Raw genomic sequence first — 26,850 nt, 5'->3', positions numbered from 1 at the left:
AGCTCTGAGTGCGGCAAAGCTGGCTGGGTCATCTGTTGCTGCTGCTGCCTTCCAGGTCTGTACATCTGTGACTCATCGTTTAAAACTAGGCCCTAGTTCATTTATGTAACAGTTCTTCTACCCTATTTTGCTCATCGTCTGCAACCTGCTTGTATTTCCCATCACTTTCTTTTCCTGTTTGTTCATCTTAGATGTTGCTCCAAACATTTTAATAGCGGAAGGCTGGCGACGTCCCCAGACACTGAGGCTGTAGATGTCTACTGCCTCCTATTTGGTAGGACTCATAAAAAATGTTGATGAAAAGAGGCAAAAGAATGACTATAACAAGGTGCCATGACAGACAACCAGAAGGCTCTGTGTACACACTATATTTGTGTCCCGTTTCATGTGATGCCTTGGGAGGAAGCTGAAAATGCATGTAGTTCAATAATCTCCCAACCGGTCTTCCTATGCATGAACTCAAGAGTAGGGACTGTGTTATACAAAGGAAGCAAGCTGGTTCTCAGCATTCAGCAGGCAGTTCTCGGGGGTCTAGACCCAGGATTTTCCATGATGTTCACCTTTTCATGAGTAAACTTACCCAGAGTAGCTGAAATCACAGCTTTAGGTATTATAACACCAGCCTGTCATATCCTTAAGCATGGCTACATAAGGACGGAAGATAAGACATAGGTCTTATATATAGATATCCTTTAGCAGGTATGGGGGACGGCTCCAAAAGATGATATCTTTGCCCCTGAAGAGACCAATCTGACCACTGTAGTGTAGTCTTAGGCTCTAAGTGAATGCCTCAACGCAGCCAGATTTGCTCAACATCCAAGGAAGGCCACAGATGGTATCTAGTGCTTCTATAAGGTTGAAGAATACAGCGTAGAGATCCTGTTGTTAATTGCTACTTTTTCTTCGTTTTTTCTTTCTCTCTTTCTTTCTTTCTTTTTTTTTTTTTTTCTCTCTTTCTTTCTTAAGAGCTTCTCTACCAACATGACTTGTGGTCTACAGCCACACTGAATTTTTTTTTTTCCACACTGAATTTTTTTTATAGTAACATTAACAATCCAGTGGGGTAGAAACATCCCAGTCTTCCTATAGATATATTGAATATAGAGAATAGAAATGATTCTAGAGTTGACTTCTTTTTTAATTCCTCTCGCAGATACAAAGAACATAGCATCCTTGAATTCTTGAGGCATCATCACAATACTCTACTTATTATGGAAAAGCTGATCTAGAAGTGCAAATCTTCACCGTTCTCCTTTTAAGAATATAAGAGAGTAAAAAAAGAGGAGCCACAGTTCCCCAGTTCAGACCAGATGATACAGTAACATCAAAGAGAAAAAGAAGTGATCGTACAATCTCATTATACACTCAAAATCCCTACTCTATACATACCCTCTGTTCTTTGGTCCAGGTCCCTCATGAGCTGAAAGTTTCTCTGCAGTTCGAAGGGAAGGTTTTCGATACCTAGGGAGAAGAAAAATTGAGAATCATGGCACTTCATAGGCCTGATAGCTGATTTTATTTTATTTTATTTTTCTTTTTTTTTTTAAACATATTTTTTTTAATTTTTATTTATTTATGATAGTCACAGAGAGAGAGAGAGAGAGAGAGAGAGAGAGGCAGAGACACAGGCAGAGGGAGAAGCAGCCTCCATGCACCGGGAGCCCGACACGGGATTCGATCCCGGGTCTCCAGGATCGCGCCCTGGACCAAAGGCAGGCGCCAAACCGCTGCGCCACCCAGGGATCCCCTATTTTTAAAAGATTTTATTTATTTATTCATGAGAGACACACAGAGAGAGAGGCAGAGACACAGGCAGAGGGAGAAGCAGGCTCCATGCAGGGAGCCTGACGTGGGGCTTGATCTGGGGACTCCAAGATCACACCCTGGGCCGAAGGCAGGCGCCAAACTGCTGAGCCACCCAGGGATCCTGGGATAGCTGCTTTTAAAGTACAGGTCCAGTGGGACTCAGTTTCCCTTCCTTGGAACAGTTGGATTTATCTGGAACAGCACCCATCATTGCTTTGTCAGTGGAGGCTGTGTTTGCATCTCTGCACAATTAACTCTGCCACCTCTTTACAGCTTTCCCATCACTTGCCCCTTCAGTGACCTTACTTTACCAATCAGTCCCTCCTTTTCTTGTACTCCTCCAAGCTCCTTGCCCTCAATCTTGTATTCCTCCAAGCTCCTTCCCCTCAATCCAGATACCTACCTGGTATCTGATGAGTGGAACCTTCCACTCATCACACACGCATACTTCTAATCTCTTTTCTATATAGTAGTCAGAATGTTCTCTTAAAAAAATGCAAATCTCACCAAGTCCCCCTCTTTGCTTTTATAACTAATAACTTCTATCACACATTTCCTGTTCCTATTTTGTACTTTCTGCCCCATGCTCACCTTACTCCAGCCTTGATTCAGGTCAATCCCCCTGTGTGCCGTCTGCTCTAATCATGCTGGCCTTCTCTGAGTGCCCTCAACCTGCCAGGGCTCATCCTGCTCCCCAGCTTTCCAAGCACTGCCTTCTCTGTCCAGAATGCACTGCTTGGTGTTCTTCATCCCACCTCCACCATACCTCTTTTCCTACTGAATTCCTGTTCATTCTTCAAAGTTCAGCTCAACTCTGACTTCTCCAGACTCCAAGTGCCCTGGATTATGCTGTCAAGTTATTCTAGCTCTACCCTTTTGGGCACTTATCCAGCTGTGGTTAAGGAATTAGTTGTGTAACCGGTTATTTGGTATCTATCTCCCTAACCCTCCAGAAGGACTGCTGGTTATTTGGTATCTATCTCCCTGACCCTCCAAAAGGACTGGACACATCTAGCTTCTCTCTCATTTTACTATGACTCGAGTACAGAGGGTCTTCAATAAATACCTGAATAAAGACATATATACTTAAGTCTCTCCATAAAAGAAAAAATCTCTTCCCATGACAGCATTTCAAACTTCTAAAATAGTTCCAGGGATCCCTGGGTGGCGCAGCGGTTTGGCGCCTGCCTTTGGCCCAGGGCGCGATCCTGGAGACCCGGGATCGAATCCCACGTCAGGCTCCCGGTGCATGGAGCCTGCTTCTCCCTCTGCTTATGTCTCTGCCTCTCTCTCTCTCTCTCTCTCTCTCTCTCTCTCTATGTGACTATCATAAATAAATAAAAAAATAAAAAATAAAAAAAAAGATAAAAAAATAAAAATAAAATAGCTCCAAAACAAATGATCTTTTATATGTCCTATCTTAAAAAATACATCTGCAGCAGTTGGCACCATCTTCTGTCCTTCAGTAACTTTCTTCCTCTTAGGATTCCAAATCTCACCCTATACTTTCTGATAATTCCAACAGTGACGTTTTGCTAGCCTGTCCCTTAAATGCTAATGTTTTCTTGGGCCTATACTTTAACCCTCTCATTTCCCACTTTGCTTGTATTCCCTGAATGATCTCGATCTCATTCACTCTCATACAATCACCATGCCTGTGCTTAAGTTTAAATTGAGTTAGGTGTATTGCTGTTACTCCTGAATTCCCTATCTTGCTGAAAGTATCCTATCTACCTCACCTCCCAAGCAGGAAATCAAGGAGGCACTTTGTATTCTTCCTTCTCTCTCAACTACCCAGCCATTTCATCTGTCCCTTTAGCTCCTAAAGACTTCGGTCACTCTCTGAGACCTGAACTTACCATACATCAGTTATTTTCCTTTATTGAAACCTGTTTTTAAAATCTGTTGGTTCCTGACTATCTACAGTGTGCAAGCCTCTTAGCTTGGCTTAAAAGACCTTGCACAACCTAGCTCCCACCTCCTTCTCCAGGCTCACTTGCCAATCGTCCACCGTAAGAGTCCTATACAGCAAGCACTGACTTCACTATTCCTTGACCTGCCACAAACCCACCACAATACCTTTGCTGATGCTTTCCCCAACCAGCAGTTTCCTTTCTTTCTTCACACTGGCAAACACTCGATCTTCAAAACTCTATTCAAACATCACATCCTCTGGTAAAGTTTTACCTACGTCCCCAAGTAATTTGCCCCTCTTTCTCCAGTGCTACCAACTGTCCTTGTAATGTACTTCTATTATTTCACTTGTCAGTTTTATAATTATTGATTAGCAGAATCTGTTTCCTCCTAAACTATAAGCACTGGAGGGCAGGGTCTGTGTCATCATTTTGGTATCTCCGCAGTACTTGCCATTATGTCTGACCCAGAGCAAGGCCTCAATAAATGAATGAATGAATGACTCTCAATACTAAGACAAATGTAAGCGCATAAGGGTGACAGGCTTTGTGAAGGGGTGGGTTACACAAATGGCATAAGCGTAGCACCAGATTTCCATTTGGTAGGAATTGGAAGAAGAGAAGCGTTCCAGTTTATCATCTGACAGTAGTCACTAACCACCCCCGATCCCCACTGAAAAACCGTTTCTGAGAAAGAACAGAGCAGAGAAGCTGCGAGCAAGTCTTTGGCACTGCTCCAAATGGCAGTGGGTGATACACTAAAACGACCGATCCTGAAGGATTGGGGGGGGGGGGGGTTTGGGGGATGGATATCCTGAGGCTGGAGACCCTGGAGATGGGGTCGGCAAATACCTTCCCGGCTCTGCCCATTAGCCCCTCAAGAGACACCCCCCTCAGCCCTACCGCGCAGCCCCTCCCTCGTCTACACCCAAAAGCCAGGCCTCGACCCTGCTGCCCCGCCCCCTCTTTCTTCACACCCTTCAATATTTTCTTTCACGGAACCCCTTCACAATTGGGACTTTCTGACCACCGGGACTTCGGGGCCGTACAGCAGCTCAGCCCCGACCCCCCCCCACCACTCTATGACCCCTGACCCCCTCCTCCAGCCTGCTCTTACTGTCCAGATAATGTTCCAAATACATCCCCGCAGCCATCTTGAAGCAAAACAAAGCAACTTCCGATCCGCCCCGGAAGTGACTGAAACGCAACAGGCGCTGAAGCTATTATCCGTGGGTTGGAGCCTTTCCGCCCTTAAAAGGAGAGCTTCCGCCCTCAGTCAATTATCCGCGGGGACACATCCGCCCGACGTTAAAACTTTCCCTTTTGCGTAGGTAGCCGGGGCTGCGGGTGCCGAGGCGCCCTGAGGTGGCTCTAGCCCGCTTCCGCCCTTACTGAGGCCCCGGTACGCGACCGAGGCAGGCATGACGTCACTGCGGGTCGCCATTTTGCATTCCCTATCAAACTTTTTTTTTTTTTCCCTCCAAAACAGAGATGTGGGGTTATGATGGGAAACCAACCCTCATCCCACCCACCCCCACCGCCCCCACCCCCGTCTCTTTAGGATTGTGGTCCAGAAATACCGCTTTTCAGCGAATGGGGACTCTTCTCCTTTTTACAGGATATTAATCTAATGACCACAGCAGGTCCTGGCTGAGCCAAGACTTCCTTCAAGGTAGCTAGTATCTTAACGAAGTTGGAGAGGCCTAGCTGGTGCTGCGAGATTGAAACCATTCGCATTTCTGTTCACTCGACTGAGCGTCAGCTCACCGGGATAATTTTTTTAACATGGAAAAAAAATAATTGTTTATAAAATCTACATACTAAGCCTTACACAATAAAGCTGTAATTCTCCAAGACTCTTGTCAGGGTTCCTGGCCTTTTATCTTTGATTACATTCTCGTATAAAGTGACATAGTACTTCCAGCCTTGCCCTCTTCTTTTCTTATACTTCCACCACCACCACCACCCCCCACCCCCCGCCACCCTTCCGCTGTTTTTGTTTTCCAGTTTATATCTGATGTTAACTAGCACCATGGCTGTCACAACCGGGCCAGCTCCCATCCTGGTACTAGGATGGGTACCAGGATGGGCTCCACTAGGGTACAGTGAGGAGGTCTCTATATGGGGACGGAAACCAGTCCAGAGCCTGACAGGCTGCCACCACACTGGAGAAGCAGCTCAAAGCCCATAGCCTAATAGTGGTATTAGTAAGAAAGCTTTTGGAGGCTGTTGTCCTTCCTAACTCACATATTCGTGACTGTTGTCAATGCCACAAGGCAACGTTTTAATGAAAGATTTTTCAGCCACCTGATTTGGGCCAAAAGTGTGAAGAAGGATAAGATGAAATCTCAGGTTTAGTGGTAGGATGCAGTAGTTGGATCTAGAAGACTTCACTCCAAGTGTCTTGACCCCGGATATGGTAAACTTCTGTGCTTATGTCCTGCTCTGTAAAATGGAGACTAGTAGTACCTACCTCATAGAGTTCTTGCAATGATTGTGAGTGAATCCTTTAGTAGATTCTGGTTCTATTACCTGTGGTGAAGACAGGGCTGTCAGGGCATTTTCAGTGATTGATGAAGAGCAGGGGGAAAAAAGTATTCAGAAGCTAGCAGACATTGACAGATTTCGTCTCAGGTAATACATTCATTAGACTCACACTGCAGATTGAGAGGTATTGGATGCCTCAATACCCAAGAGACCAGCTGAGCCCAAAACTTAAGTAGGCATGATTTCATGGACTATCCACATTCTTCTTGGTAATGGGCATGGTTGCCCAGCAGTATACAGAAGACAGCCATGTGAGTCAATGTTAGAGCTTTGTCAACCTTTTCAGTGCTTAATGGCTTTTAATATCCCAAAATGAACCTTGGAGGCTATCTAGTCTTGGACGCCTCTCAGTGACCACTGGTTGGCAGTAGAGCCAGGGCTGAAAAGTTGAGGTTTCCTGACTACTTCTACTTCTCAGCACGACTGTCCTGCATTGTTACTCAGTTCTGGTTATGGCTTCCATCATTGCAAACCTATGGATATGGATAACAAATGTATGCACACTGTGCCAGCTGGAATTAGCACTGAGCCTGGTGATGCTCAGGCAGGAGTATAGGCCCTTTCAAGAGAGCACGCTTCCGTTTCTTTAATGGGGAGCTTAGTGGTTTATTAACACGATTGAAATCTTGCTCTCATAATATGTAGGCATTGCAGGCCACAAACAAGATTTTAGAAACCCTCATAAACTGGGAATTCCTGGGTGGCTCAGCGGTTTAGCGCCTGCATTCAGCCCAGGGCATGATCATGGAGTCCCACATCAGGCTCCCTGCATGGAGCCTGCTTCCCCCTCTGCCTGTGTCTCTGCCTCTCATGAATATATAAAATCTTTAAAAAGAAAGAAAGAAATCCTCATAAACCAAGATCTCACTTGGAAGTACCAAAGCTTTCCCTTCCACATTTGGGGATACACACATAGAGCCTCATCAAACAGCATTCATTCTTCACATACACACATTCTAGTGTAAATCCTTGAACATCTCCCCAGGTATCTTCTTCCCATGCTCGCTCACATCAGCAGCTCCACTGCCTCTGATCCTTTTACACGAATTTATTTCTATACAAGGTTCTAAAAACACCCCTTGGTTTGTACATAAGTTTTTTTTTCTTCATTTTAAATTGCTTTATAACAACTGGTTTCCTGATTTTTTTTTTCATTTTCTCTTTTCTCTGAAATCTGCCATGATTTAAAAATAAGGACAAAAGGAAATAAAAATGCTGTTGGCCAGAAGACAGGGTGGAGAAAAACAAAAAGGACAAAAAAAAATAAAACATCAAATATGAAAATTCTGAGATAATGCATTTATAAACACAGAAATGGTTACAACAAAGATGGCCGTGATGAGTGGGTATATATATATATATTTATATATATATTTATATATAAATCCGTGTCCGGCAACTGACCGTGGCACCTAGGGAGCTAAGTCCAGTCCTTGTGTTTGCCCTGAACTCTCCCTTCTCTGCAACACCCCTTGTTTTGGGCTTTCATAAAGAACACAAAGCTCCCATAGCTCCTCTGGCTTTGGGATTGGGAGACTGAGTATAGGGTTTTGGCTGGCAGAGAAGGGGAGAGGCTCCAAGGAAAACGATAACCCACATTTCTAAGCCACCCTTGACCATTTTGGGGATCTCCGGCCCCTTGGGGACCACATCTCAGCCCTTGCCCCTTTACAAATAAAGGGGGTCTGACCCCCACCCCGATCTCCCTCTTCCAGCAGTAGGTAGGAAGTGAAGTGAGACCACAAGGGGAAGACAGCTCCCGGGGGTCGGGGCATTTGAAAAACCTCTGTTCTTTTGCAGGCAAGAAAAGAATGGGAGGCCGGTTGCATCTAGGGCTCCCTTCTCTCAGAGATCAGGGAGGTCGAGCCTCTACTCTTCCACCAGCCCCAACTTTGAGGATTATGAGGGTAACGAGAGGGTAAGTGCCCACACTGGAAAAGTTTCTATGAGGTCATAGCAAATCCCTCCCTTGAGCACCAACCCCCAATTTTGAAAAGCTATGCTTGGAAGGGGAGGCTGCTGGACTACACTAGCAGCTCATTATTCCTTTGCCAATCAGGAGGGCTGATGTTCCTTTTGAAGAAGAGGTGAGAATAAGCATGGTATCCTGTGTAGGAAGGCCGTGCTTGAGGCCCAAGGAGATGGAGCCGAGGCCTGTCAAGGAAGAAGACTTTTCCCACCGAGAGAAGTTGGAGAAAGAAGGGACCAGAACTTCTTTCCCCTCTTCCCAGTGGGTGGCAGCACAGGTCTCTACGAGCTGGCCAGGTGCTCCACCTGGATGGTGCTGGTGGTGACAGTGAGGCAGATGTCCTTATGATGCTCCGCCGTCTTATAGGGTGTCAGGTCAAAGGAACACTGGGGTGGAGGGTTGGGGTTGCTGTCCCCGCCACCCCCACCCTGGGGGGCTGCCCCAGGGGACTGGAAGTGTGGTGGCTGTGGCTGTTGCTGCTGCTGCTGCTGTGATGCTTGGGAGGCCTGGGCCTGGGCCTGAGCTTGAGCCTGAGCCTGAGCCTGGGCCTGGGCCTGGGCCTGGGCCTGGGCCTGAGCCTGGGCCTGGGCCTGGGCCTGGGCCTGGGCCACTGCTGCCGCTGCTGCCGCTGCCTGCACTTGTTGCTGGAGATCGGGAGGGTTGTGTTTGCGCATATGTTTCATAAGGTACGTTTCCTGAGGGAGATGTTGAAAAAGAGGTGAAGGATGAAAGAGAAGCAGAGGTTACTTATAATACACCTTTAAATACAACCATACTCCTTTCTACAAGGACATTGCGGAGCCGTGGGCAAGTTCTCCCCGGGAGCCTCTATCAGTGCTCACTATCGGGCAGGAAGGTGAAGGAGACTGTTAGGGACACGGTGGGCATTCACCGGCATGGGGAAAGCGGTCAGTGCCTCAAAGATCTTTGAATAAGTGGTTTTACCGCCTTTTCCTGGAGTCTATTGGAAAACTTCTAACTGAAATCCTTCTCCCCAAATTGCAAGTCACTCTATTTTACCTCATGTTTAAGTAAAATTAAAAATCCTTGCTTAGCAATCTTTCTCTGTGGGCTTGAGGGATCAGGCACCCCCTAAATTCCTCAGCTACAGATCTAGTTAACTTCTTCATTGATGCTGGGAAGTTGGCGCAAGGGCACTCGCATGTTCAAGGCGACAGCTCTTTATCTGAGATGACGGGGCAAAGACTGTAGTCTTACAGGCCCATGGGGGAAGTAAAGGGAAGCACTGAGCACTCACCGATGTATATGCCCGACTACAGATAGTACAGGTGTACACCTTGGCATGCTTCACCGTATGCGTAGACAGGTGCACCTCTAGGGAGGCTGCGTCCGTGTACGCCCGGTGACAGTTGTGGCACTTGAAGGGTTTATCTTTGTTGTGCTGCCGTCTGTGGGACTGGAAAAATGAGGAGAAATCAGGATGAGTGCATTGGATTCATCCTTCCTGCCTCTGTGACCTTAATGCCAGAGCCCTGAACTGGGTGTCAGCCTCCCAGGTTCTCTTTCCATCCGGAGGCTTTCCATAAAACTGGAGGAGGTACAGGCTATCTCCTGCAGCACACTCCAGGATCATGAAAAGTGAGAAGGAGGGGATCCCTGGGTGGCGCAGCGGTTTAGCGCCTGCCTTTGGCCCAAGGCGCGATCCTGGAGACCAGGGATCGAATCCCACATCGGGCTCCCGGTGCATGGAGCCTGCTTCTCCCTCTGCCTGTGTCTCTGCCTCTTTCTTTCTATCATAAAAAATAATAATAATAATAATAATAATAATAAAATAAAATAAAATAAAATAAAATAAAATAAAATAAAATAAAATAAAATAAACCTCACACATCCTGCACAGCCTGTATATTAAAAAAAAAAAAAAAGAAAAGTGAGAAGGATGGACATGCTGGCCCCACTAGCCCATGGTTCCCAAAGTAAAGCCTGGGGACACACTAGAGAATACCAAGACTTTTCCACAGGGCCCCCAAAGTCAAAATGGTTCCCCAAATGAGAGTAATAAGACCATGTTTGCCTTTTTGTTCTCACTCTCTCACATCTCTACAGAGATTACATGACATGTAATGTCGCAAAGACTGAGCGCAGCAGGTAGGAGCATCTAGCTGTCTTCTCGCAGGCTAAACATTAAAAATGTTAAATGTGCAACATGTAAAATGATGCCAGGGCGCCTGGGTGGCACAGTCAGTTGACCAATCTGCCCTGATTTCAGTTCAGGTCATGATCTCAGGGTTGTGAGACAGAGCCCGGTGAAATTGAGCCCTCCTTTGGGCTCCTCACTGAGCATGGAGCCAGCTTAAGAGTTTCTCTCTGCCCCTCCTCAACCCTGCTTGTGCACACAGTCCCTTAAAAACAAAACAAAACAAAACAGAACAAAACAAAACAAAACAAAACAGCCATTCTTTCAATTTTTTAGGTGAGGAGTATATTAGGAAATATGTTATACACGTTAGTGTGCAATGGGTTATTTTTAATTGAATTACTAAATATTTTTTTCAAGTTTTTCAGTTTCACGTTCTCTGTGTAGACAGACATTATACACATCAACAAAAACTCTCTGCGTTTCCCAGTAATTATTAAGAGTGTAAAAGGGTCCTGAAAAAGTTTGGGAACCACTGTGCTGGTCAAATGGTACTTTGACCCAAATCTTTGATACGAGGCCCCAGTGTGGAAGGTGAAACATTTACCTGCAGATTGGACAGCTGTGTGAAGGCTTTCTCACAGCCTGGATGTGCACATTTGTATGGTCTGTCACCGGTGTGGATTCTGCAGGGGATGAGAACAGAAGAAAGGGAAAGGATGTCAGCAAGGCCACTCAGGGATTAGTTCCTTAACAGACCTCCTCCAGGTCATGCCTGCCCTCCTACAGGAGTACAAGCTGGCTTTCCAGGAGGTCCCAGCCTCAGCATCTTTCTCAAGAGGATCATGCCATGGGGCCTGATCCCTGCTCACTGCCTCCATCACTCAGCTCGAGCTGGGCTCCTCTGCTCGGGGAGGAGGGACTGGTGGCTTGGCAGCCAAGAGACAGGCAGTCCAAACTATGGCAGACAAGTCAACTCCTATAGTAGCTGTCCTTAATGATGTTCAAAAACATTAGGTAAACACATGGGTAAGGAAAAAGAAACACAGAACACTTCTTCCTTGGCCCCCACCATACAACGGAAACCTCTTCCCTCAGCCTTGAACACCGCTCCCAGAGAAAGTTCTGGTATCAAAGAACAGAGTTATGCTAATTATGGAGAGTAGCAGTGATATTAATACTCATGGAAACTCCTTGGGGGATTTTCCCAGTCCAGCCTCCTAATGCCTAGTTTAGTACTAGTTTGACCTCTTTCCCAAACACGACAGGGCCCTCCACTGAGATGAGCCAAGGACTTGAGGGTCTGCAGACACCTGTTCCTCATCAGGGACACTTCAGAACCATTTTTGCAACCAGGTGCTTTTCTGGACCTCCAGTACAAAATCTTGGAAACCTCACGGGATGCATCTCTTTGTGAGGAAAGCCCGACTTCTCCTCTTCGCAAAGCAAGATGTCTGGCCACTTTGAGGGGAATCACCACATCCAGAAGCAACCACGTGAGAAGGCTTCTGACCAGTAGTAAGTCTAGACTCCAGCTCAACTTGAGCTACCGTTGAAGGACATCATCAACTCTTCCAGTTGTCTAGTGCACTTCCTCCTAGTCACTCCAGATTCGTGGGACAAGCAGTGCGCATCCTTATGGAGCGTGAGCCTTTTCATTTTGTTTGCCAGTTCCCTGTGACCGTTTCAGATGTGTTTTGTTTTATTCTCTACTCCTGTCATCCTTGGAGCCTTGCTTGATCCTGTTGGTGTCACCAGGCCGGTACCCAGCTAAAGTCTGATTGTATCTCCTATTTATAACTGGCGCCCTAAGGGCCAGAGGTATGGTCTTCTCCAATCAAATGCCCTTGCTTTGTTTGGCGTAAAGGAGAAACTCTTGCCAAGATGTGTGTGTTGGTATTTTCAGGGAGAGTAATGAAGGCAGAAGTTGCCTCTGCTCCAGGTGAGCTGAGTCTCTTCCTCCCATGGATCAGGGAATGTCATACAGTCATTGTATCTCCCCTGTGCTGCTTATGCCCCAGAAAGGTTCTCTCTGAGCGTCCGCTTGTGTCTCCAGGGTGGTTGTTGCTTCTTCTTCTCCCAGATGCCAGTCGTATTCTCCTCCAGCCAGGTCTCTCCCCCGCCCCCCGCATGCGGGTTGTTGTGTATGTCCGGGGCGGGGGGTGGGGAGGGCATGCCAGCGGGGGCGGGGGCAGTAGCCCGCCACTCTCCCTTACCGTGTGTGCTGCTGGAGGTGGGAGAGCTGGCGGAAGGCCTTCTGGCAGTAGGAACAGTTGTAGGGCTTGGCCCCCGAGTGGATTCGGAGGTGCTGGGCCAGGTAGGAGGTGTTGGCGAAGGTCTTGGAGCAGTGCGGGCACTTGTGGGGCTTGATGGTCTCCGTGTGCATCTTGGAGTGGATCCTGCCGGAGAGGAGAGGAGAGGAGGGAAGGGGGGAGGAGGAAGCGGTTCGACACCATGGGCTCAGCTCTCTGCTGGGTGAAATGATGTTGCTTGACGGATGAGAGCACCCCCTCCTCCCTCCTCCCAAACACACTCCGGCCTGGAGAGGCTAATGACGAGGACACCCAGATCTAGGTTGCTGCTGCTCTTGTCGGTGGCTAGGATGGCAGTGAGATGGTGAAGAACTGCGACCCCTGGCTCCTGGTAACCTTAACGATTCCAGTCTTGTCAACCCTCGGCTTTGTCCTAAGGTCACACAAACTCACCACAGATACCCTGCTTCCAAATAGTAATTTGAACAAAGGCCAATACCGCCTGCTCCCCATGGACCTGAGGTTGAATGCACACCTTGGCTCTGACCTGAAGCAGAGAGTATAAGCAGGGCCTGCTCTGCAGAAGATTTCCAAACACAGACACAGAGAGAAACCACAAAAACCGTTCCAGACCTTGGGATTGGAGACCACACTTTCCCAGGCCCCCGCAAGCTGCTAAAATACACACAGTTTATTTCTCACAGACAGTAACAAGAGTGGACTGAGGCTCCCCGAGGGCAAAGTCAAAAGGGAAAAAAGAAACCAGGAGGAGAGAAGAGTAGGCTCAGGTGACGTGGCCTCGGGGGCAGGGGCTCGCAGCTGGGTGGCAGGGCAAAACCAAGAGCAGCCTTACCGGGTGTGCTGCTGGAGGTGGGAGAGCTGGCGGAAGGATTTCTCACAGAAGTTACAGCTGTAGGGCTTGGCCCCTGAGTGGATTCGGATGTGCTGGGCCAGATAGGAGCTGTTGGCGAAGGTCTTGGAGCAGTGCGGGCACTTGTGGGGCTTGGTCTCGGTGTGTGACTTGGAGTGGATCTGCATCTCCGACTTTGAGTAGAATGTCAGGGAGCACATCCGGCACCTGGGCCAAGTGAGGGCAGCGGTTAGAACCTTCCCACTGGCAGTCAGCTGCTGCACCCGCCCCTCCACTTCCACAGAAGCCAGCCTATCTGATCTCTCTCTTACTGCAACAATGCCGTAAGGCCCCTAACAGGAGCATCTGTTCTACTTCTCTTTATAGTCTAAGTGTCTAATATAGACCTACACAATACAAATATTCAATACACATTTGAATGATCTGACTCCCTCAGTGTGTACAGAAACAAAACTCCAACCAGAAAAGACAGCTAAATCTTATTATCGGCTCTAGGCTCAGGCGGATTTTGTCAGGCCAGGAATATCAACTAACTTCTGCTTTCCTTCTGCCTAGAACTTGATTTCAGACTTTGAAAAGGCTCCTTTCCCCGACTTCCTGTGTATAAAGTACATCCCTTGGGTAGTTCTCAAGTTCCTGAGATGATAATGAGGACAAACTGACTATATTCCCCAGAAGAACTTCTCTTTCACGTAATTATCCTCTTAGATTCTCTCTTACTTCCTTTCTGCCAGCGATTTCTAGAGGTATGGGGGTACAGGATAGGAATTATTTGGAGGGCCTTTTCCAAATCATGTGTGTGTGGCCTCCACCCTAGATCCGGTGTTCCACTGACCACCTCCACCCTCGAGTCCCTTGGTTATCAACCACTACCGCAAAGAGCCGAGGTAAGTGTTGGGAGTGGGCCATAGCCCTCAAACATTTAGAAGGAAAAGACTTGTGAAACACTGAGCTTCCATGCTGAACCTTTCCTCTTTCCTAGCACATGGAGCCAAAGGCAGCGCTCTGGGTTGACATCCACAGCAGCTGATACACTTTCACCCATCACCTGAGTGGGCAATCCTTCCTGTTCTGACATTGCCCAAGAATATCAAATAAGGAGGCCTCTAAGCGAGATAAGCCACAACTATTCAGACTTTATCAAGTAGGAGTTATCTGTGTTGAAGCTGGAATGCTCTCGTTCCTGAACAACTCTGCAGTGCACCGTGTGAGCTAGTAGGAAGGGCAACACCTGGAAGCCAGGCAACTGGGGAAAAAGTCCCTCTGCTCTGGTTCCTCCCCAACTTCTTTCTAGAATCGGGGCTGGGGACAGTGGGGGTGATGATTTCGGCTTTTTCTTGGTCCCAGGAGAATTTTTAGAGGATAACGGAGATTATCCTCTGGACTAAAAAGAACTCTGTGCTTCTCAAAGAAAAAAAGACTACATTATTCAGGGGTATGATCTCTATATTAATGTCATGAAAATTCTAGTCATGGAGGTCAATTTCTATTTCTCTGGGTACTTGAAAACTCTGAAAGAAATCTGATTCCCAGTTACCAATTCCTGGCTGTTGTCTGGCATGCCCAACCATTATATGGGAGGTCAGAGGTTCTGTTTATAGTCAGTAAAGTCCAAAGGACACAGCCAATGGAAGTTCCGACACCTGGGCTCTACTCAGGGCTCAGTGGCAAGCTTGCTCCTCAATCTAGACCTCAATTTTCTGGTCTGTAAAATGGAGAGATAAATAAATATCTGCCCCTAGAAGGGACAACACAAACACCCAGCACAGTCAAAGGGAAGCCAAACGTTCTCTAATAAGAAAACTGCACTAATATTAACAGTACCAGTGCCAATGGATGAGCTCAGGCTACTATACGTTCCACTGAGGTTAGAAACTGGACACATTGTCACTAGGAGGGGAACATTACTAAAGTTACAAAATAATTTCCCTCAGTTGCTAAAATTTCTCCCACAAGTGGAACATTCATTTTAACTGGAACAAAAGCTCATAGTTTGTGTGTAAGTGTGGAACACACAACTGTACCTTTAACGTGAAATTAACAACACAAGAAAAAATAACTCTCTTTACCCAAGTTTTCAACTAGAGAAGAATCCGCAAAAAACAAATTCACAATGGACAGGAGCTGTCTCACAAGGTAGAAGATTTAACAGTGATGATCATAATAATGATAGTAATAGTTGCCATTTGTTGTGTGGATACTGCCAGCACCCACACGCCAGTTAGGTGCTTTAGACACATTGTTTCCACTCCTCACAACAACCTGGCAAGTATTATCCCTGGCTTACAGAAAGGAACCCCAAGGCTCAGAAAGGTTAAGTAATTTGCCAAAGGGCAAACACTTATTCACTACAAAGCTATGACTCTAACCTAATTTGAGATTCCTCACACTAGAGGCAGTCAAGGAGAGGCAGACTCATCTGTCAGAATGTCCAGAAGACTACAACTAGCGAGAAGGGGATAGCTTAGGTGACTATTAAAGTATTTACAACTCTGAAATCCTATGAAGCCAGATAAAAGAGCAGAGGTCCTTTAATTTGAAGTGTTGGGTGGATGGAAAGAAATCTGATTTAGGAGCACTGTGGCAGTGAGCAGTTAGCAGGACGCAGAAAAGCTACCACCTCATATCACTAGGTGCAAAATGCCAGAGAGCCATTCACATCCAACACAAGAATACGGCCCCTTTGGGGGCACGCAATGCAATGGCCCTGTTTACAATAACAACTGTTTTCCCGAAGATATTAAAAAATAATTTCAGATACTCTGATTTTCCCTCCAAAAAACATTTCCAAATGATAAATTGGGGCCATGACTGATCTTCCCATTTGAAAGATGGGATCAAAGAGCTAGAAATAAGTTACTTGTCTAGACTAATAGAACCCAAGTCCAACGATACCCAGTCAAATGCCACGGACCACAGGAATGGACGTGGTTGACCCAAACGTGCAGAGAAATAGGGTGTTTTTTGTTTGTTTGTTTGTTTGTTTTGTATGTGATTAAAAAGTATCCTTAAGAACTTCAGGGTTTTGAGTTTCTGAAGAAATTCCATTCACCAAGAATATAATGAGGTGCCCTTAATTTCAGAGTTCTCCTTAGTCACCTGGGGTCATGGGGCCAGTCAACAATCCCCAAAACACTGAAGGTATAGAAAATGCTATCAGGGCTTCCTTCCAATCGTATATTCACATTTCTGCCCACAGACACGGTTTGGGAAGTCCAGAGATAGCTTTAATGTGGGTCCAAAAAATATACAACCAAAATAAAAACAAACCCTTGGCAGAATCAGAGGACCCTGATCCATGTGCAAAGCTCCATAGGGGTCAGAGACCTAGCCCATTACTCTTACAAGAAATTTTCTAGAGGTGTATCTCCATGTCACAATGACCTCACTATAAGCAAATACATAAAAAATCCAAATTTCTACAAAGCAAGGGGATTTTCGTTTTATGAAGTGATATATAAAAGGTGCTTTTAAATGAAATCAAACTTGTCAGGTACCTTTATAAAATGGTATGATGTAAACATTTTCCAGGAACACTTTTATTGTATAAAATGGGATATACCTATAATAATAAAGCTGCAATGAACTTTCAGATTAGGAGCTGGAACTCTGTGGTGCTTGATACTTTCTGCATAGCAACACTCCCCTCGTTTTCACTTACAAGTAGGAATTTAAATACTCTGTGGTCTTGGCTACTCTCCACAGTAGAAGTGTATGACACAGAAGTAAACACTAAACGACGATGATTTCTTTTACAGTTCCCAACATTTCAAATCTCAGCTGATAGGTACTCCTACCAAATGGGAGGCATGAACAGAATTCTCCCCATTTTACAGATGAGGAAACTGAGGCCCAGAGAGGGGGGAAAGGACTTGCCCAGGGTCACACAGCAAGTTGGTGGTGGAGCCGGGGACTGAATCCATGAGCCCAAGGCTCTGTCCATTTCCTGTGCCGCAGTTCCCTTCGCTCCTAAAATGGGAACAACATTGCCCATCTCGGTACACTAAGGACAGACCCAGTCTCCCAGCCATGCACCTCTGCCCCTGTCTGCATCACAGCTGTGACCGTGGTTATCCCACTCTCTAACCTGGGACCAGACTTCCCAATCCCACTAGGGCCCTTGATAGTTTTTCAAGGGGATTAAAAGACTTCCAACTTTCAAAGGGCAGGGAGTTTGCTTCTGCAATTCTTTCTGTATCGCACCACATGCAAATATAACACTTTTTGGCAATGGACAACTTAAAGGAAGTGGAGAAACAAAATGACTTTCATGAATTAGAAAGTGAGCAAACAGGAATTTATAAGCATACAGTCCAAGGTGGAGGGGTGATATCCTGTTCCTCCCATCTTTTTATATAGACCCCTCCCATCATACCAACCATGCAGGGTCAGGCAGTCTCACTGCTCAAATATGGCCCAAGACCAGTAGATGGCACACAGGTTAAGGTTAGGGGCTTATCAGAACAGTGTCTTAGAAAAAACAGCAATCGAAAATGTAGAAAGCACAAAGGAGCTGGAGCTAAAACCCAGTCTAAAGCCTTATCATAAGGAAGAAACTCCATTAGGTCATTCAAAAATTAGTCAATGCTGACAACCCCAAAAAGGAAGGTGTAAAATGGGTCTGTATCCTGGGGAAGAGTCACTAGAGAAGTGTTATTCCTACTAGGAATAAGCTCTACCTTCCTACCCCACAACAGAACACTTGACATGCAAGTGGATCTGAGGTGGGAAGCTGTCAGTATAGAGCCTGATTAGGGGTAAGACACAAAGGGGGTAGGTAAGCTGAGACAGTGATCCTCACCCCTTGCTGCCCTGGCTCTGATCCTTACCTATAGGTTTTGCCGTCTTTCTGATGGTCATCATCATCCTCAGGGGAGAGGACATAAGGATCATTCATCTCAGGCAGCCCTGATTCCAGCATCCGCTTCTTCTTCCGGCCCCGAGGGGGCTTAGGAGCCACATTGCCACCTCCACCACCACCTCCGCCTCCTTCCTCTGTTAGGGTTGATGCTACCTTCTTGGAGAGGTCAGGGACCACCTGCAGGGCTTGTGAGCCAGGGGGAAGAGCTGAGACAATCATGGGAGCCGAAATGGGGAAGGTCTGAGCTGATGAAGCTGTGGTCACAAGGGAGCCTGAGGGGGACGTGATTACCAAACCAGGACCTAGGATTGGGAGAAAAAGGAGATGGCGTCATGTTGTCCGGTCCTGATCCTATTTAATTTCCCCCAGATCATTGTCTAATTAACCCCTCACCACCACTCCCCCAGCCCAAAGTATAGAGGAAACCCCAAACCCTGTAGAAAAATAATGGTCTCCTAACCCCTGTCCCCACCCCACCCCCAGTAACAGTGAGATTTACCCCTTGATTGACTCCCTTCTCTTCTCCACCTCTGAGAACAGGAGACTCCTTGATTCAGAGAAGGAAAGAATGTCACCTCCTCAAAGGCAGGGACCGCATCTTCTACTTCTTTGTATCCCCCACAATGCCTAGCGCATTGCTAGGCACACAGTAGGCACTTAATAAAAATGTGATTGAGTAATCAAACACATATCCCACTCCCCATGTCCTTGGAGCCCTCCAGCCTGGGGTACTGATCATGGAAGATCAACACCTCAGATTGGAGAAGAGCAGAGTGGCTCACCAGCAGTCATCAGTCCTGTAGACGGCACAGGGACCACGGTGATATTCTGGGTAACGGACGCCTGGCTATGTGGGGTCAGCTGGTCTGACTTGGACTCTGTGTCCATACTGATGCCTGAGGGCAGGGACACTGAGGCAGGCACTGTCAGCAGGGTGGGGTAGTGGGGTGGAGCCAGCCCACAGCCCTTCTCTGGCAGCAGCTGATCCTTCATCTTGTTGATGAACATCGTGTTCTCAATCTAAAAGAAATGGAAAGGGGAGGCAAGCAACCTCCTAAGAAAGTCTGATTCCGTCTGCTCCCTAAGCACTGTGCATTGTTGGTCCTTCTTGGCAGTCAAGGAGGGAATGGTTAGTATCTCTGTCTTCCAGAGAGAAGCCAAGAGAGAAATGCTATAATTCTCAGTGATGGGGGACCCTGGTGAAACGGCCAGTGATTTATCTTGCTTTAGTGTCCGCAATAATAGAATTTACTACTCAGAATTGAAAAAAAGCGCATGATAGGGAGGAGCAAACACAAACACCACCTACCTGTCCTGAGACTGTGGGGATAGAAGGCCAGAAGTACGGGTTAGAATTGAAGTGAGATTCTTCCATTCTACCTGAAGAAAAAAAGACAGACCACATCATATTCAGGAATAAATCTGAAGGAGCGATGATCTCGGGATCTACCATATTAGTCCTGGAGAGCCACTCAGCCTGAAATCCAACAGAGCCTACTATGTAAGATGCTAGTGAAAGAACTTCTACGCATCTCATTTACCCACAGAATGTCCCCTGTAACCCAAAGAAACAGACTTGGTACTGTTACTTTCCTTTGGTGACAAAAAGAGAAACTAGGGTCAAGAACAGGGAAGGGATATACCCAAGGTCATACAAAGTAAATCACCAGCTGACTTAAAAACAGCCAGGGGACCTATTCTTGCTCTTTTCCTTTATCCTTCAAATCCATCTTCCTTGAAATAAAACATTTTAAGATTTCCAATGGACAAATGTACAGTTCTCGGCAGCAAAAAGGTCCTAGGCCAAGAACACAAAATGCCCAAGAGAACTGAAGAGTGAAATTGGCAGGAATCACAATCAAGGTATTTTTCTGAGTACGAGATGATACCTGGGGACCATGCCCCACCAATCCCATTAAGGTTTAAGAACATCCAGGCAGCCCTGGTGGTGCAGCAGTTTAGCGCCACCTGCAGCCCGGGGTGTGATCCTGGAGACCCGGGATCGAGTCCCGCATCGGGCTCCCTGCATGGAGCCTGCTTCTCCGCCTCCCTGTCTCTATGAATAAATAAAATCTTAAAAAAAAAAAAGGTTTAAGAACATCCATGCTGCTACACTGGATACTATACATGCTGAGCTGAGCAGTGAGAATCTGGAATTACCAATTTAAAAAAGTGTTCTAGCTCCAGGAGTAGCAGCAGCATCCCAGATTTCTACTTACAGGGATTCCGAATAGGGACGAGAGCCGGCCAAAACACATACACAGTACTAGACTCTTGCTTTGTGATTCTCAAACACAATGCTTCTGAAGAGTCCAAGTTCTCCTCTGTTTGTAGATGATAACTAAGCTTACAACTTTGGGAGGGAGGAATAAGCAAGAAAAGTAATCCCTCAGAATCATGTTGTAAGCCACAGATGGGTACAGAATCTAGGCATCCCATCATTTTCCCACTCATTTCTCCTAGCAAGGTCGTATGTTAATTGCAGGTATTCAAGAGTAACGTCCCCAAATCCTGGATCCAGAGAAATCCAGCACAGCAGAAGGCAGGTAAAGAGGGAGCATGAGAGGGAGCAGTGAGGTTGTGCTGGAGGCAGATACCAGAGCCATTAAGTACCAGAGGGTACCCTGGGAAGAGAAACCAGTTTCAAAATAGATTAAGGAAATTAGGAAAGATCTGTAGCAAAGGACTAACAGTAGGGCCATCACTCTAAATGTAACCCTATTCCTTCTTCTCAAGAAATCTCATCTCATTTTTTGCTCTATTAAACAGCATTCTTAATTTTCATAAAGCCTATAAAGGCAAGGAGAACTGAATTGCAGCCTACTCTTTCCTAAAAAGTAACAAAGGGAAAGGAGAGGAATGCACCAAATCTGTGACTACAACGTCACACAAGTAAGACTCAATATTAACTGACTCGAGAATCAGCCACGGGCAAATCCTGCTCCCCAACTTATAAAAAACATCAGAACAGTCTCCAAGACAGGTACTAACCTTTTCTTTCCAGCACTAACTTTATAAAGGGGCCTCAGGTCCTTCTTAGGCAACAGAAATCAAGAGATGATCAGATCGCAGTTTTTAAAGGGGATCCAAACTTGCCAAGCCTTCTGGGAAGCAGGGATCACATCCTGGACCTCCCTATCATCTCTAACACAGAGCTCCTCACCCAGAATGCAATTCCATATTTAATGAACAGAATGACAGTGGGCTGTCTACATGCAGATTTTAAGTACAATGCTAGGGGCTCAACCCATAATCTACAACCCCTATCTGTCTAACCTTCTAGTCAAGAGAAATGACACAGTGGTGGCCTATGGTGGGAATGAAGTAGAGAACTAGGCTGGAGAATAAAGAAAGGAGGGTCTAATTATAATTTCTCCCTAGAGTCAAGGAAGTAAACACGTTAGGGATGTGAAAATTTAGGAGGGAGGAACTGAAAGCCTGAAAACAAGAATGTCTTCAGATAGGGTTCCTAAGCATGATGCCCCTCCCCGCCAATAAAGATTAGATCCATTCATATCGTCCTACAAGTGGCTCAGGTGAAACACTTTCTGAAATAGCCCCCATGGGTTCTTACAAAGGAGGCACACAAAGTGATGTGGAGGACAGGACAATGTCCCCACCACCAACACCATTAACATCTATTAAGTCCTCATTGTGTTCAGGGCACTGTTCTAAGCCCTTCTAAGTATTTCACCACTATTCCATCATTTAATCCCCACAGCAACTCCATGAAGTAGGGACTGGGATCCTCATGTTTCAAAGGAGGAAACTGAAATCCCAGAGTCAAACAGTAAATATCTGAGCATGGATCTGAATGCAGATACCAAAGAGCAAGTTAAGACCGGGGGTTCTACAAGAGACCAAAACCCTACAACTTAAGTATACACTCTCTGATACTGTGGCTTAATGCATCAATTAAAATTACAACATTTCCAGGAATGGACCATATGTTTCTGAGATAGTTCTCAATAAATGTTTCCAAAAAATGAAATTTTGTTAACGGCAAAAGTGCAGTTAAAGATGATACTCTCTGCCCACAACCTGGGAGACCTCACTTGGCCACCAAGGTAATTGATTTTAGAACAACAGAATCGAAGTAAAAAGGCCAGATCATCCAAGGGGGTACACTTAGAATAAAAGGCCCCTCCATTTCCCTGTATATCCAGTTTATCACTCTGCTTTGGTTCTTTTCTTTTTAAGATTTTATTTATTTATTCATGAGACACACACACAGAGAGAGGCAGAGACTTAGGCAGAGAGAGAAGCAGGTTCCATGCAGGGAGCCGGATGTGGGACTCAGTCCCGGGACTCCAGGATCGTGCCCTGGGCAGATGCTTAACCACTGAGCCACCCAGGCTCCCACTCTGCGCTGAAGATCAGAACCACAGCTGGTCTCAAGACACAGTAATAAATGCACCTTGTGGGCGTCCAATAAATATGCCCACCCAAGAGAAGGGGGTACATGGAGAGTTCTGCTCACTCAACTAGAAGCAATTATTTGCCTGCAAAACGACACCTATATGCCAAACTACTGTTCTGCAAAGGCTGACTTCAATCTCTATATCCCTGAAATGAGATCAAATGGAGAGTCAAGAAGGAAGGCTCCTGCCAGCATACAAGGTAAACAGTGCCCCCTGGAGTTGTGCAACAGGGTGCTTCTGGTGCCAGATCTCTTAATACCTCTTTACTGTCCATTAACCTTGTAACTTTCTATGTTTCATGGAGGGATTCTCCTCAAACCATCCCGATGTCCAAGTAGGCACATAACCAATATTCTTAAAACCTGAGCCCAATGACATTATGGGGAAACCTCATTTCTACAGAGTACCGGTTTTGATGATTATGCCAACAGATCAACGATAATAAAAAGAATTGGTTTACCCTGGATTGGGAAGGAAGTAGGTGGCTTTTATTACAGATTCAAAGAGCAGGAAAGATGGAAAAACATAGTAAGTAGAAAGAAGATCGCTGGCAGATTGAAAACCTGGGTTCTAATTTCAACTTTACCATCCCACAGCCATTCTGTTAATAAAAAGGAAAGTTTGCTATAATTAGGTTGAACAGTATTTTTCTCTCAAGAGGGTCAAAGCACTACATATTTATTTCCCAGTCTCAAAAGAAATCTTGGAAGCACTGAGGAGGTGAACAAAAAAGACAATATTAAGTAACACCCACAGAACATTTAGTAGGACTTGAACTCCTGCACCAAAGCTTTGTCCATCTGTCCATCCTTCCATACTGCTACCAGCCATCCAGGAACAAAGTTCTCAGTGCCTGCACCATGTGGTTTTCACAGACATGGCAAAAGACCACAATCTCTTTTCTGGTACTTACTGCATTTTTAAAAATTGTTATTTTTTCAGATAAAGCCCGACTTTTCCTCAGGAAAGCAATATTCTCTTAACGCAACAAGTCTTTAGAAAATCATGAAAGACTTGTGCCAACCAAGTGTAGTAGCTGGAGAATGAACCTAGAAATCAAGACTTCTGGAATCTAATTCTGGGTCCCACATCAGTGGTTGACTCTGAGTAATTTACTATTCTACTAAGTTTCTATTTGAGTAGAGAGAGAATGGAGGAGAATAAACCCCTTAAAACAAATTCATAAGGCATATGGTGATGGGAGGCAGCTCAAAAAAGAAAAAGAATAAAATGCTTCAAGTGCTCCCGAAATGAAGAGAGTTAGGGAAATACTTCCATGTGCCGAGGACTACTAGTGACAATTACTGACAATTACGTAAAGACCACATAATTACAAAGGTACTACCAAAAGTACCAGATCTATAGCCTCCAGCTTAGTAATCATCAACTGGAAGCACTAACAATAAATAAGAGATTCAAAGAACAATCAAGTCAAACTCAACTACAGAAAAGAACTTGACCCACAGACTTCAGACACTCTACAGTGAAAAACTGCTCCAAAATGCACAATTGCAGAAAGGCTGAGATATTAGCTAAGGATTTGAAATGAAGAAACAGAGTGAACCTTTTTTTTTTTTTTTTCTCAGTAAGATAACAAAATCTTCCTCAACTTCTAAGGGTATTCACGAAGGACCATCCCAATACAATCTGTGGCCTTCCTACCATCTGTGAACTCAGAACAGGTTTATCCCAATCCTACTGGGAAAGATCGTCACACCATGCTCAAACACACCCACAGGATCACTGTCACCACACAGTTTGCAATCAGAGCCAGCAACTTCTACCCTGGGTACCACTGGACCATGGTACCCAGTACCTTGTGGGAAGAAGAGCATAGTGGTTCCCCTGTCCTGCCCATTCCACTACAAATGATGGATCTGGAAAATACAAGACCCCCCAAAAAAGTGGGCAGGGGAAAGGGGGTGGGGCAGTTACAGAAGAGGAAATGTGCACTTAATATTTAGTTATCAACTTGGCTCAGAAATCGATGGGGAATAAGTTTTATAAACCAGACTGGAATCAGTTCTTACAAGACACCTCTAGGATTAGAGACTCTGAACTCAAACTCTGGTGGATCTCACATTGTCATTTCTAGACTACCTAAAATTCTACCACCATCAAACTTCATATTTTGAATTCTTCCAGACCTACTTCTGAAGTTCACTCCATACAATTTTATCCACTTGCCTTCAAAGCACCCACAGATGAAATTTGTTTTGTATTCCTTTCCTGAAAACTTCACCCTGACACATCAAACTGAAATAACCCTTTGTCACAGATTTAACTAACTCAACAGGTCCACTTGATACTAAGAATATAAACCCCACTCTAAACTCAACTCTGCTTGTTCCAAACACAGGAAAGCAATTCCATAAGCTAGACCACAAAGACTATACTGGCCACTGGGGCCCATTTGTCCCCAGAGCAGAATAAATTCCTCCTTTGGACACAGTGCAACTCTATTTAGTGACTTCACTTGGGCATTTCATAAATCATTTCTGAATACTAGTGGGAAGGGAAAGTGATGGGGATACAGTGCTAACTTTATACACAAAAACTTCCTGGGTATCTTCAAGAATTAATCTTCCTCTCACAGCAAACACCAGTATCACAATTGTTATTACTAGAAGGACTCTGTCACATTGTCCCCCAAGAAGCCCATTTAATTATGACCCCTTCTCCTCCCAAACCAGAAAAGCCATTAACCCAAAATTGTCTTACCCTCTCTCTCTCTTCCTCCTGTCGTCTTATTCCTTCTCCTTTCCAGGGCTCCTGAACTTTCTGTAAACAAATCGTCTGGGTTACAGGGGCCAGTAAGGGTGCAGCCACCAGAGAACTGCGGAGAACCTCAGGAATTCTTTCCACTGTCAGCAGTCAGTCTGGAAGGCAGGCAGACCCCGAACCAACAATCCAAAGGTGCAATGGTATGGTAAGGAGTGCAGTGCCACCCACTATGTGGATACAAGAGAAATAAATCCAATTCCCAGGAACTAAGGTGAACTCTATCACCCGTGTTTGGGTTCCACTCCTGGGCTGAGATACTGGCTCTTCTTTCTTCCCCAGGGCCACAGGTCACCAGGGGTCAGAGAAGAGAAGAGGTGGAGGAAGAGATGGGCCCCTGCCCTCTGAGGACTGGCTCAGAAGGCAAAGCTGAAGGCCAGGGGGGATGCACAAGCCCTTGTGTCAGGCACAGTGCCAGTTCAGGCCCGGCCACTTCCTCTGGCTTCCCCCCACTTGTGCGAGGACTTCGCCCCTGCCTACCCAAGGCCTTGCGCCAAGAAGTACCTCCCTCAGCCTGCACAGGGGTCTATCTATTGGAGACCCCAGCTGTCCCCCCAAAACCTTCGCTCCCCCGAGACAGCCCCCGGGAGCCTTCCCCTGATGTCGCCCCCCACCCCTTCCTGAAAGACCCTTCTTTGGGACGTCCCTCCTTCCCCTCCAGGGAGCTAAACTCTGCCACCCACCAGACAGACACCCGCCCCCTAAGCCCCCCCATTCCTCCCCATCGCCCGCTCCTCACAACCACTTCCGGTTCCGGGACGGACACACATACAGTCACACCGTGGACCCCCCCCTTCCACGCCCCCCCCCAAGGAAAAGGGGAGGGGGGAGGAGCAGAGAGCTTGGCGCGCGCCGGCTGCAGCGGCGCGAGACTCACCCGGCGGCGACGGCTGCGGCGGCGCCAGAGCCTGAGCCAGAGCGCGGGAGGGGCGGCGTTTGCTGGGAAAGGAGGGAGCCGAGTGGGGCGGGAGGACCAGCAGGGGGCGAGGGGAGGGGGGAGAGCGCGAGGCGGAGCGCGCGGGCACGCACTTTCGGCGCGAGACAGACCCACACACTCACACGCACGGAATGCGCGCGAGACACCCGCAGGGCGGGGGCGCGAGGCAGTGGGTGGCCCCCCTCCCTCCCTCCTCTAACACTCACCCGGAAGTGGTGCTGCAGCTCGTGCTCCCGAGAACCCCGATCCCTCCACGCCCCCTCCCTCCCTCCCTCCCCCCAACAGACTCGGAGTAGAGCTGCGGCGGAGAGAAGGCGGGAGCGCCGGAAACGAAAAGGGGGGGAGGGAGGGAAATGGCAATGCAGGGGGGGCGGTAATGGGGAAAGGGAGGGAG

The 26,850-nt window shown here is 46.6% G+C and overlaps 2 protein-coding genes and 1 long non-coding RNA gene across 22 annotated transcripts in view; 1 reads left to right on the top strand and 2 right to left on the bottom strand.

Moving 5' to 3' along the window:
* The window catches only part of ING4 (inhibitor of growth family member 4), a 7,619-nt gene extending 2,635 nt beyond the window's left edge, over window positions 1-4,984 (bottom strand). For 2 of the 5 annotated variants that reach the window (XM_077871317.1, XM_077871320.1), the window contains exons 1-2: window positions 4,837-4,983; window positions 1,390-1,461 (exon numbers count right to left, since the gene is read on the bottom strand). In XM_077871317.1, the coding sequence (XP_077727443.1) occupies window positions 1,390-1,461; window positions 4,837-4,873 (109 nt within the window). In that variant the 5' untranslated portion in view covers window positions 4,874-4,983. Of the gene's footprint in view, window positions 1-1,389; window positions 1,462-4,696; window positions 4,770-4,836 lie in introns of those variants that run through there. The other 3 variants (XM_077871319.1, XM_077871318.1, XM_077871321.1) reach the window with 3 other exon arrangements.
* The window catches only part of LOC144297349 (uncharacterized), a 21,216-nt gene extending 3,615 nt beyond the window's left edge, over window positions 1-17,601 (top strand). For 3 of the 5 annotated variants that reach the window (XR_013364375.1, XR_013364378.1, XR_013364379.1), the window contains exons 2-5: window positions 8,067-8,184; window positions 14,012-14,148; window positions 14,274-14,343; window positions 14,439-17,601. This is a non-coding gene — a long non-coding RNA (uncharacterized LOC144297349). Of the gene's footprint in view, window positions 1-7,461; window positions 7,613-8,066; window positions 8,185-14,011; window positions 14,149-14,273; window positions 14,344-14,438 lie in introns of all 5 variants that reach the window. The other 2 variants (XR_013364376.1, XR_013364377.1) reach the window with 1 other exon arrangement.
* ZNF384 (zinc finger protein 384) lies at window positions 7,300-26,804 on the bottom strand. 12 transcript variants are annotated; one of them, XM_077871294.1, is made up of 13 exons: window positions 26,663-26,804; window positions 26,397-26,458; window positions 25,460-25,617; window positions 19,627-19,697; window positions 19,100-19,337; window positions 18,817-18,864; window positions 18,286-18,619; window positions 17,333-17,425; window positions 13,439-13,663; window positions 12,550-12,732; window positions 10,941-11,019; window positions 9,494-9,652; window positions 7,300-8,930 (listed from the first exon to the last, which is right to left on the bottom strand). In XM_077871294.1, the coding sequence occupies exons 4-13, from the start codon at window positions 19,690-19,692 to the stop codon at window positions 8,517-8,519; spliced, it is 1,839 nt and encodes a 612-aa protein (XP_077727420.1). In that variant the 5' UTR covers window positions 19,693-19,697; window positions 25,460-25,617; window positions 26,397-26,458; window positions 26,663-26,804; the 3' UTR covers window positions 7,300-8,516. The 12 variants fall into 12 exon arrangements, with proteins under 12 accessions (XP_077727420.1, XP_077727421.1, XP_077727423.1 ...); XM_077871295.1 differs by having other exon boundaries at window positions 25,460-25,519; XM_077871297.1 differs by lacking the exon at window positions 26,397-26,458 and having other exon boundaries at window positions 25,460-25,519; window positions 26,663-26,796.
* Between the last annotated feature and the right edge of the window lie 46 nt (window positions 26,805-26,850).

This window comes from Canis aureus, chromosome 25 (assembly GCF_053574225.1).
Source record: "Canis aureus isolate CA01 chromosome 25, VMU_Caureus_v.1.0, whole genome shotgun sequence".
Lineage (NCBI taxonomy): Eukaryota > Metazoa > Chordata > Mammalia > Carnivora > Canidae > Canis > Canis aureus.
This window is presented reverse-complemented; position numbering and strand designations above follow the sequence as displayed.

What these genes read in the sequence shown, in the direction of transcription:
- ZNF384 (XM_077871294.1), bottom strand. Translation starts at nt 19,692, where the DNA reads ATGGAAGAATCTCACTTCAATTCTAACCCGTACTTCTGGCCTTCTATC. An exon ending in AAAGACGGCAAAACCTATAG is followed by an intron (nt 17,426 to 18,285) that starts GTAAGGATCAGA and finishes TTCCCATTTTAG; the next exon opens with GAGCGAAGGGAACTGCGGCA. An exon ending in GTAGTCGGGCATATACATCG is followed by an intron (nt 8,931 to 9,493) that starts GTGAGTGCTCAG and finishes CATCTCCCTCAG; the next exon opens with GAAACGTACCTTATGAAACA.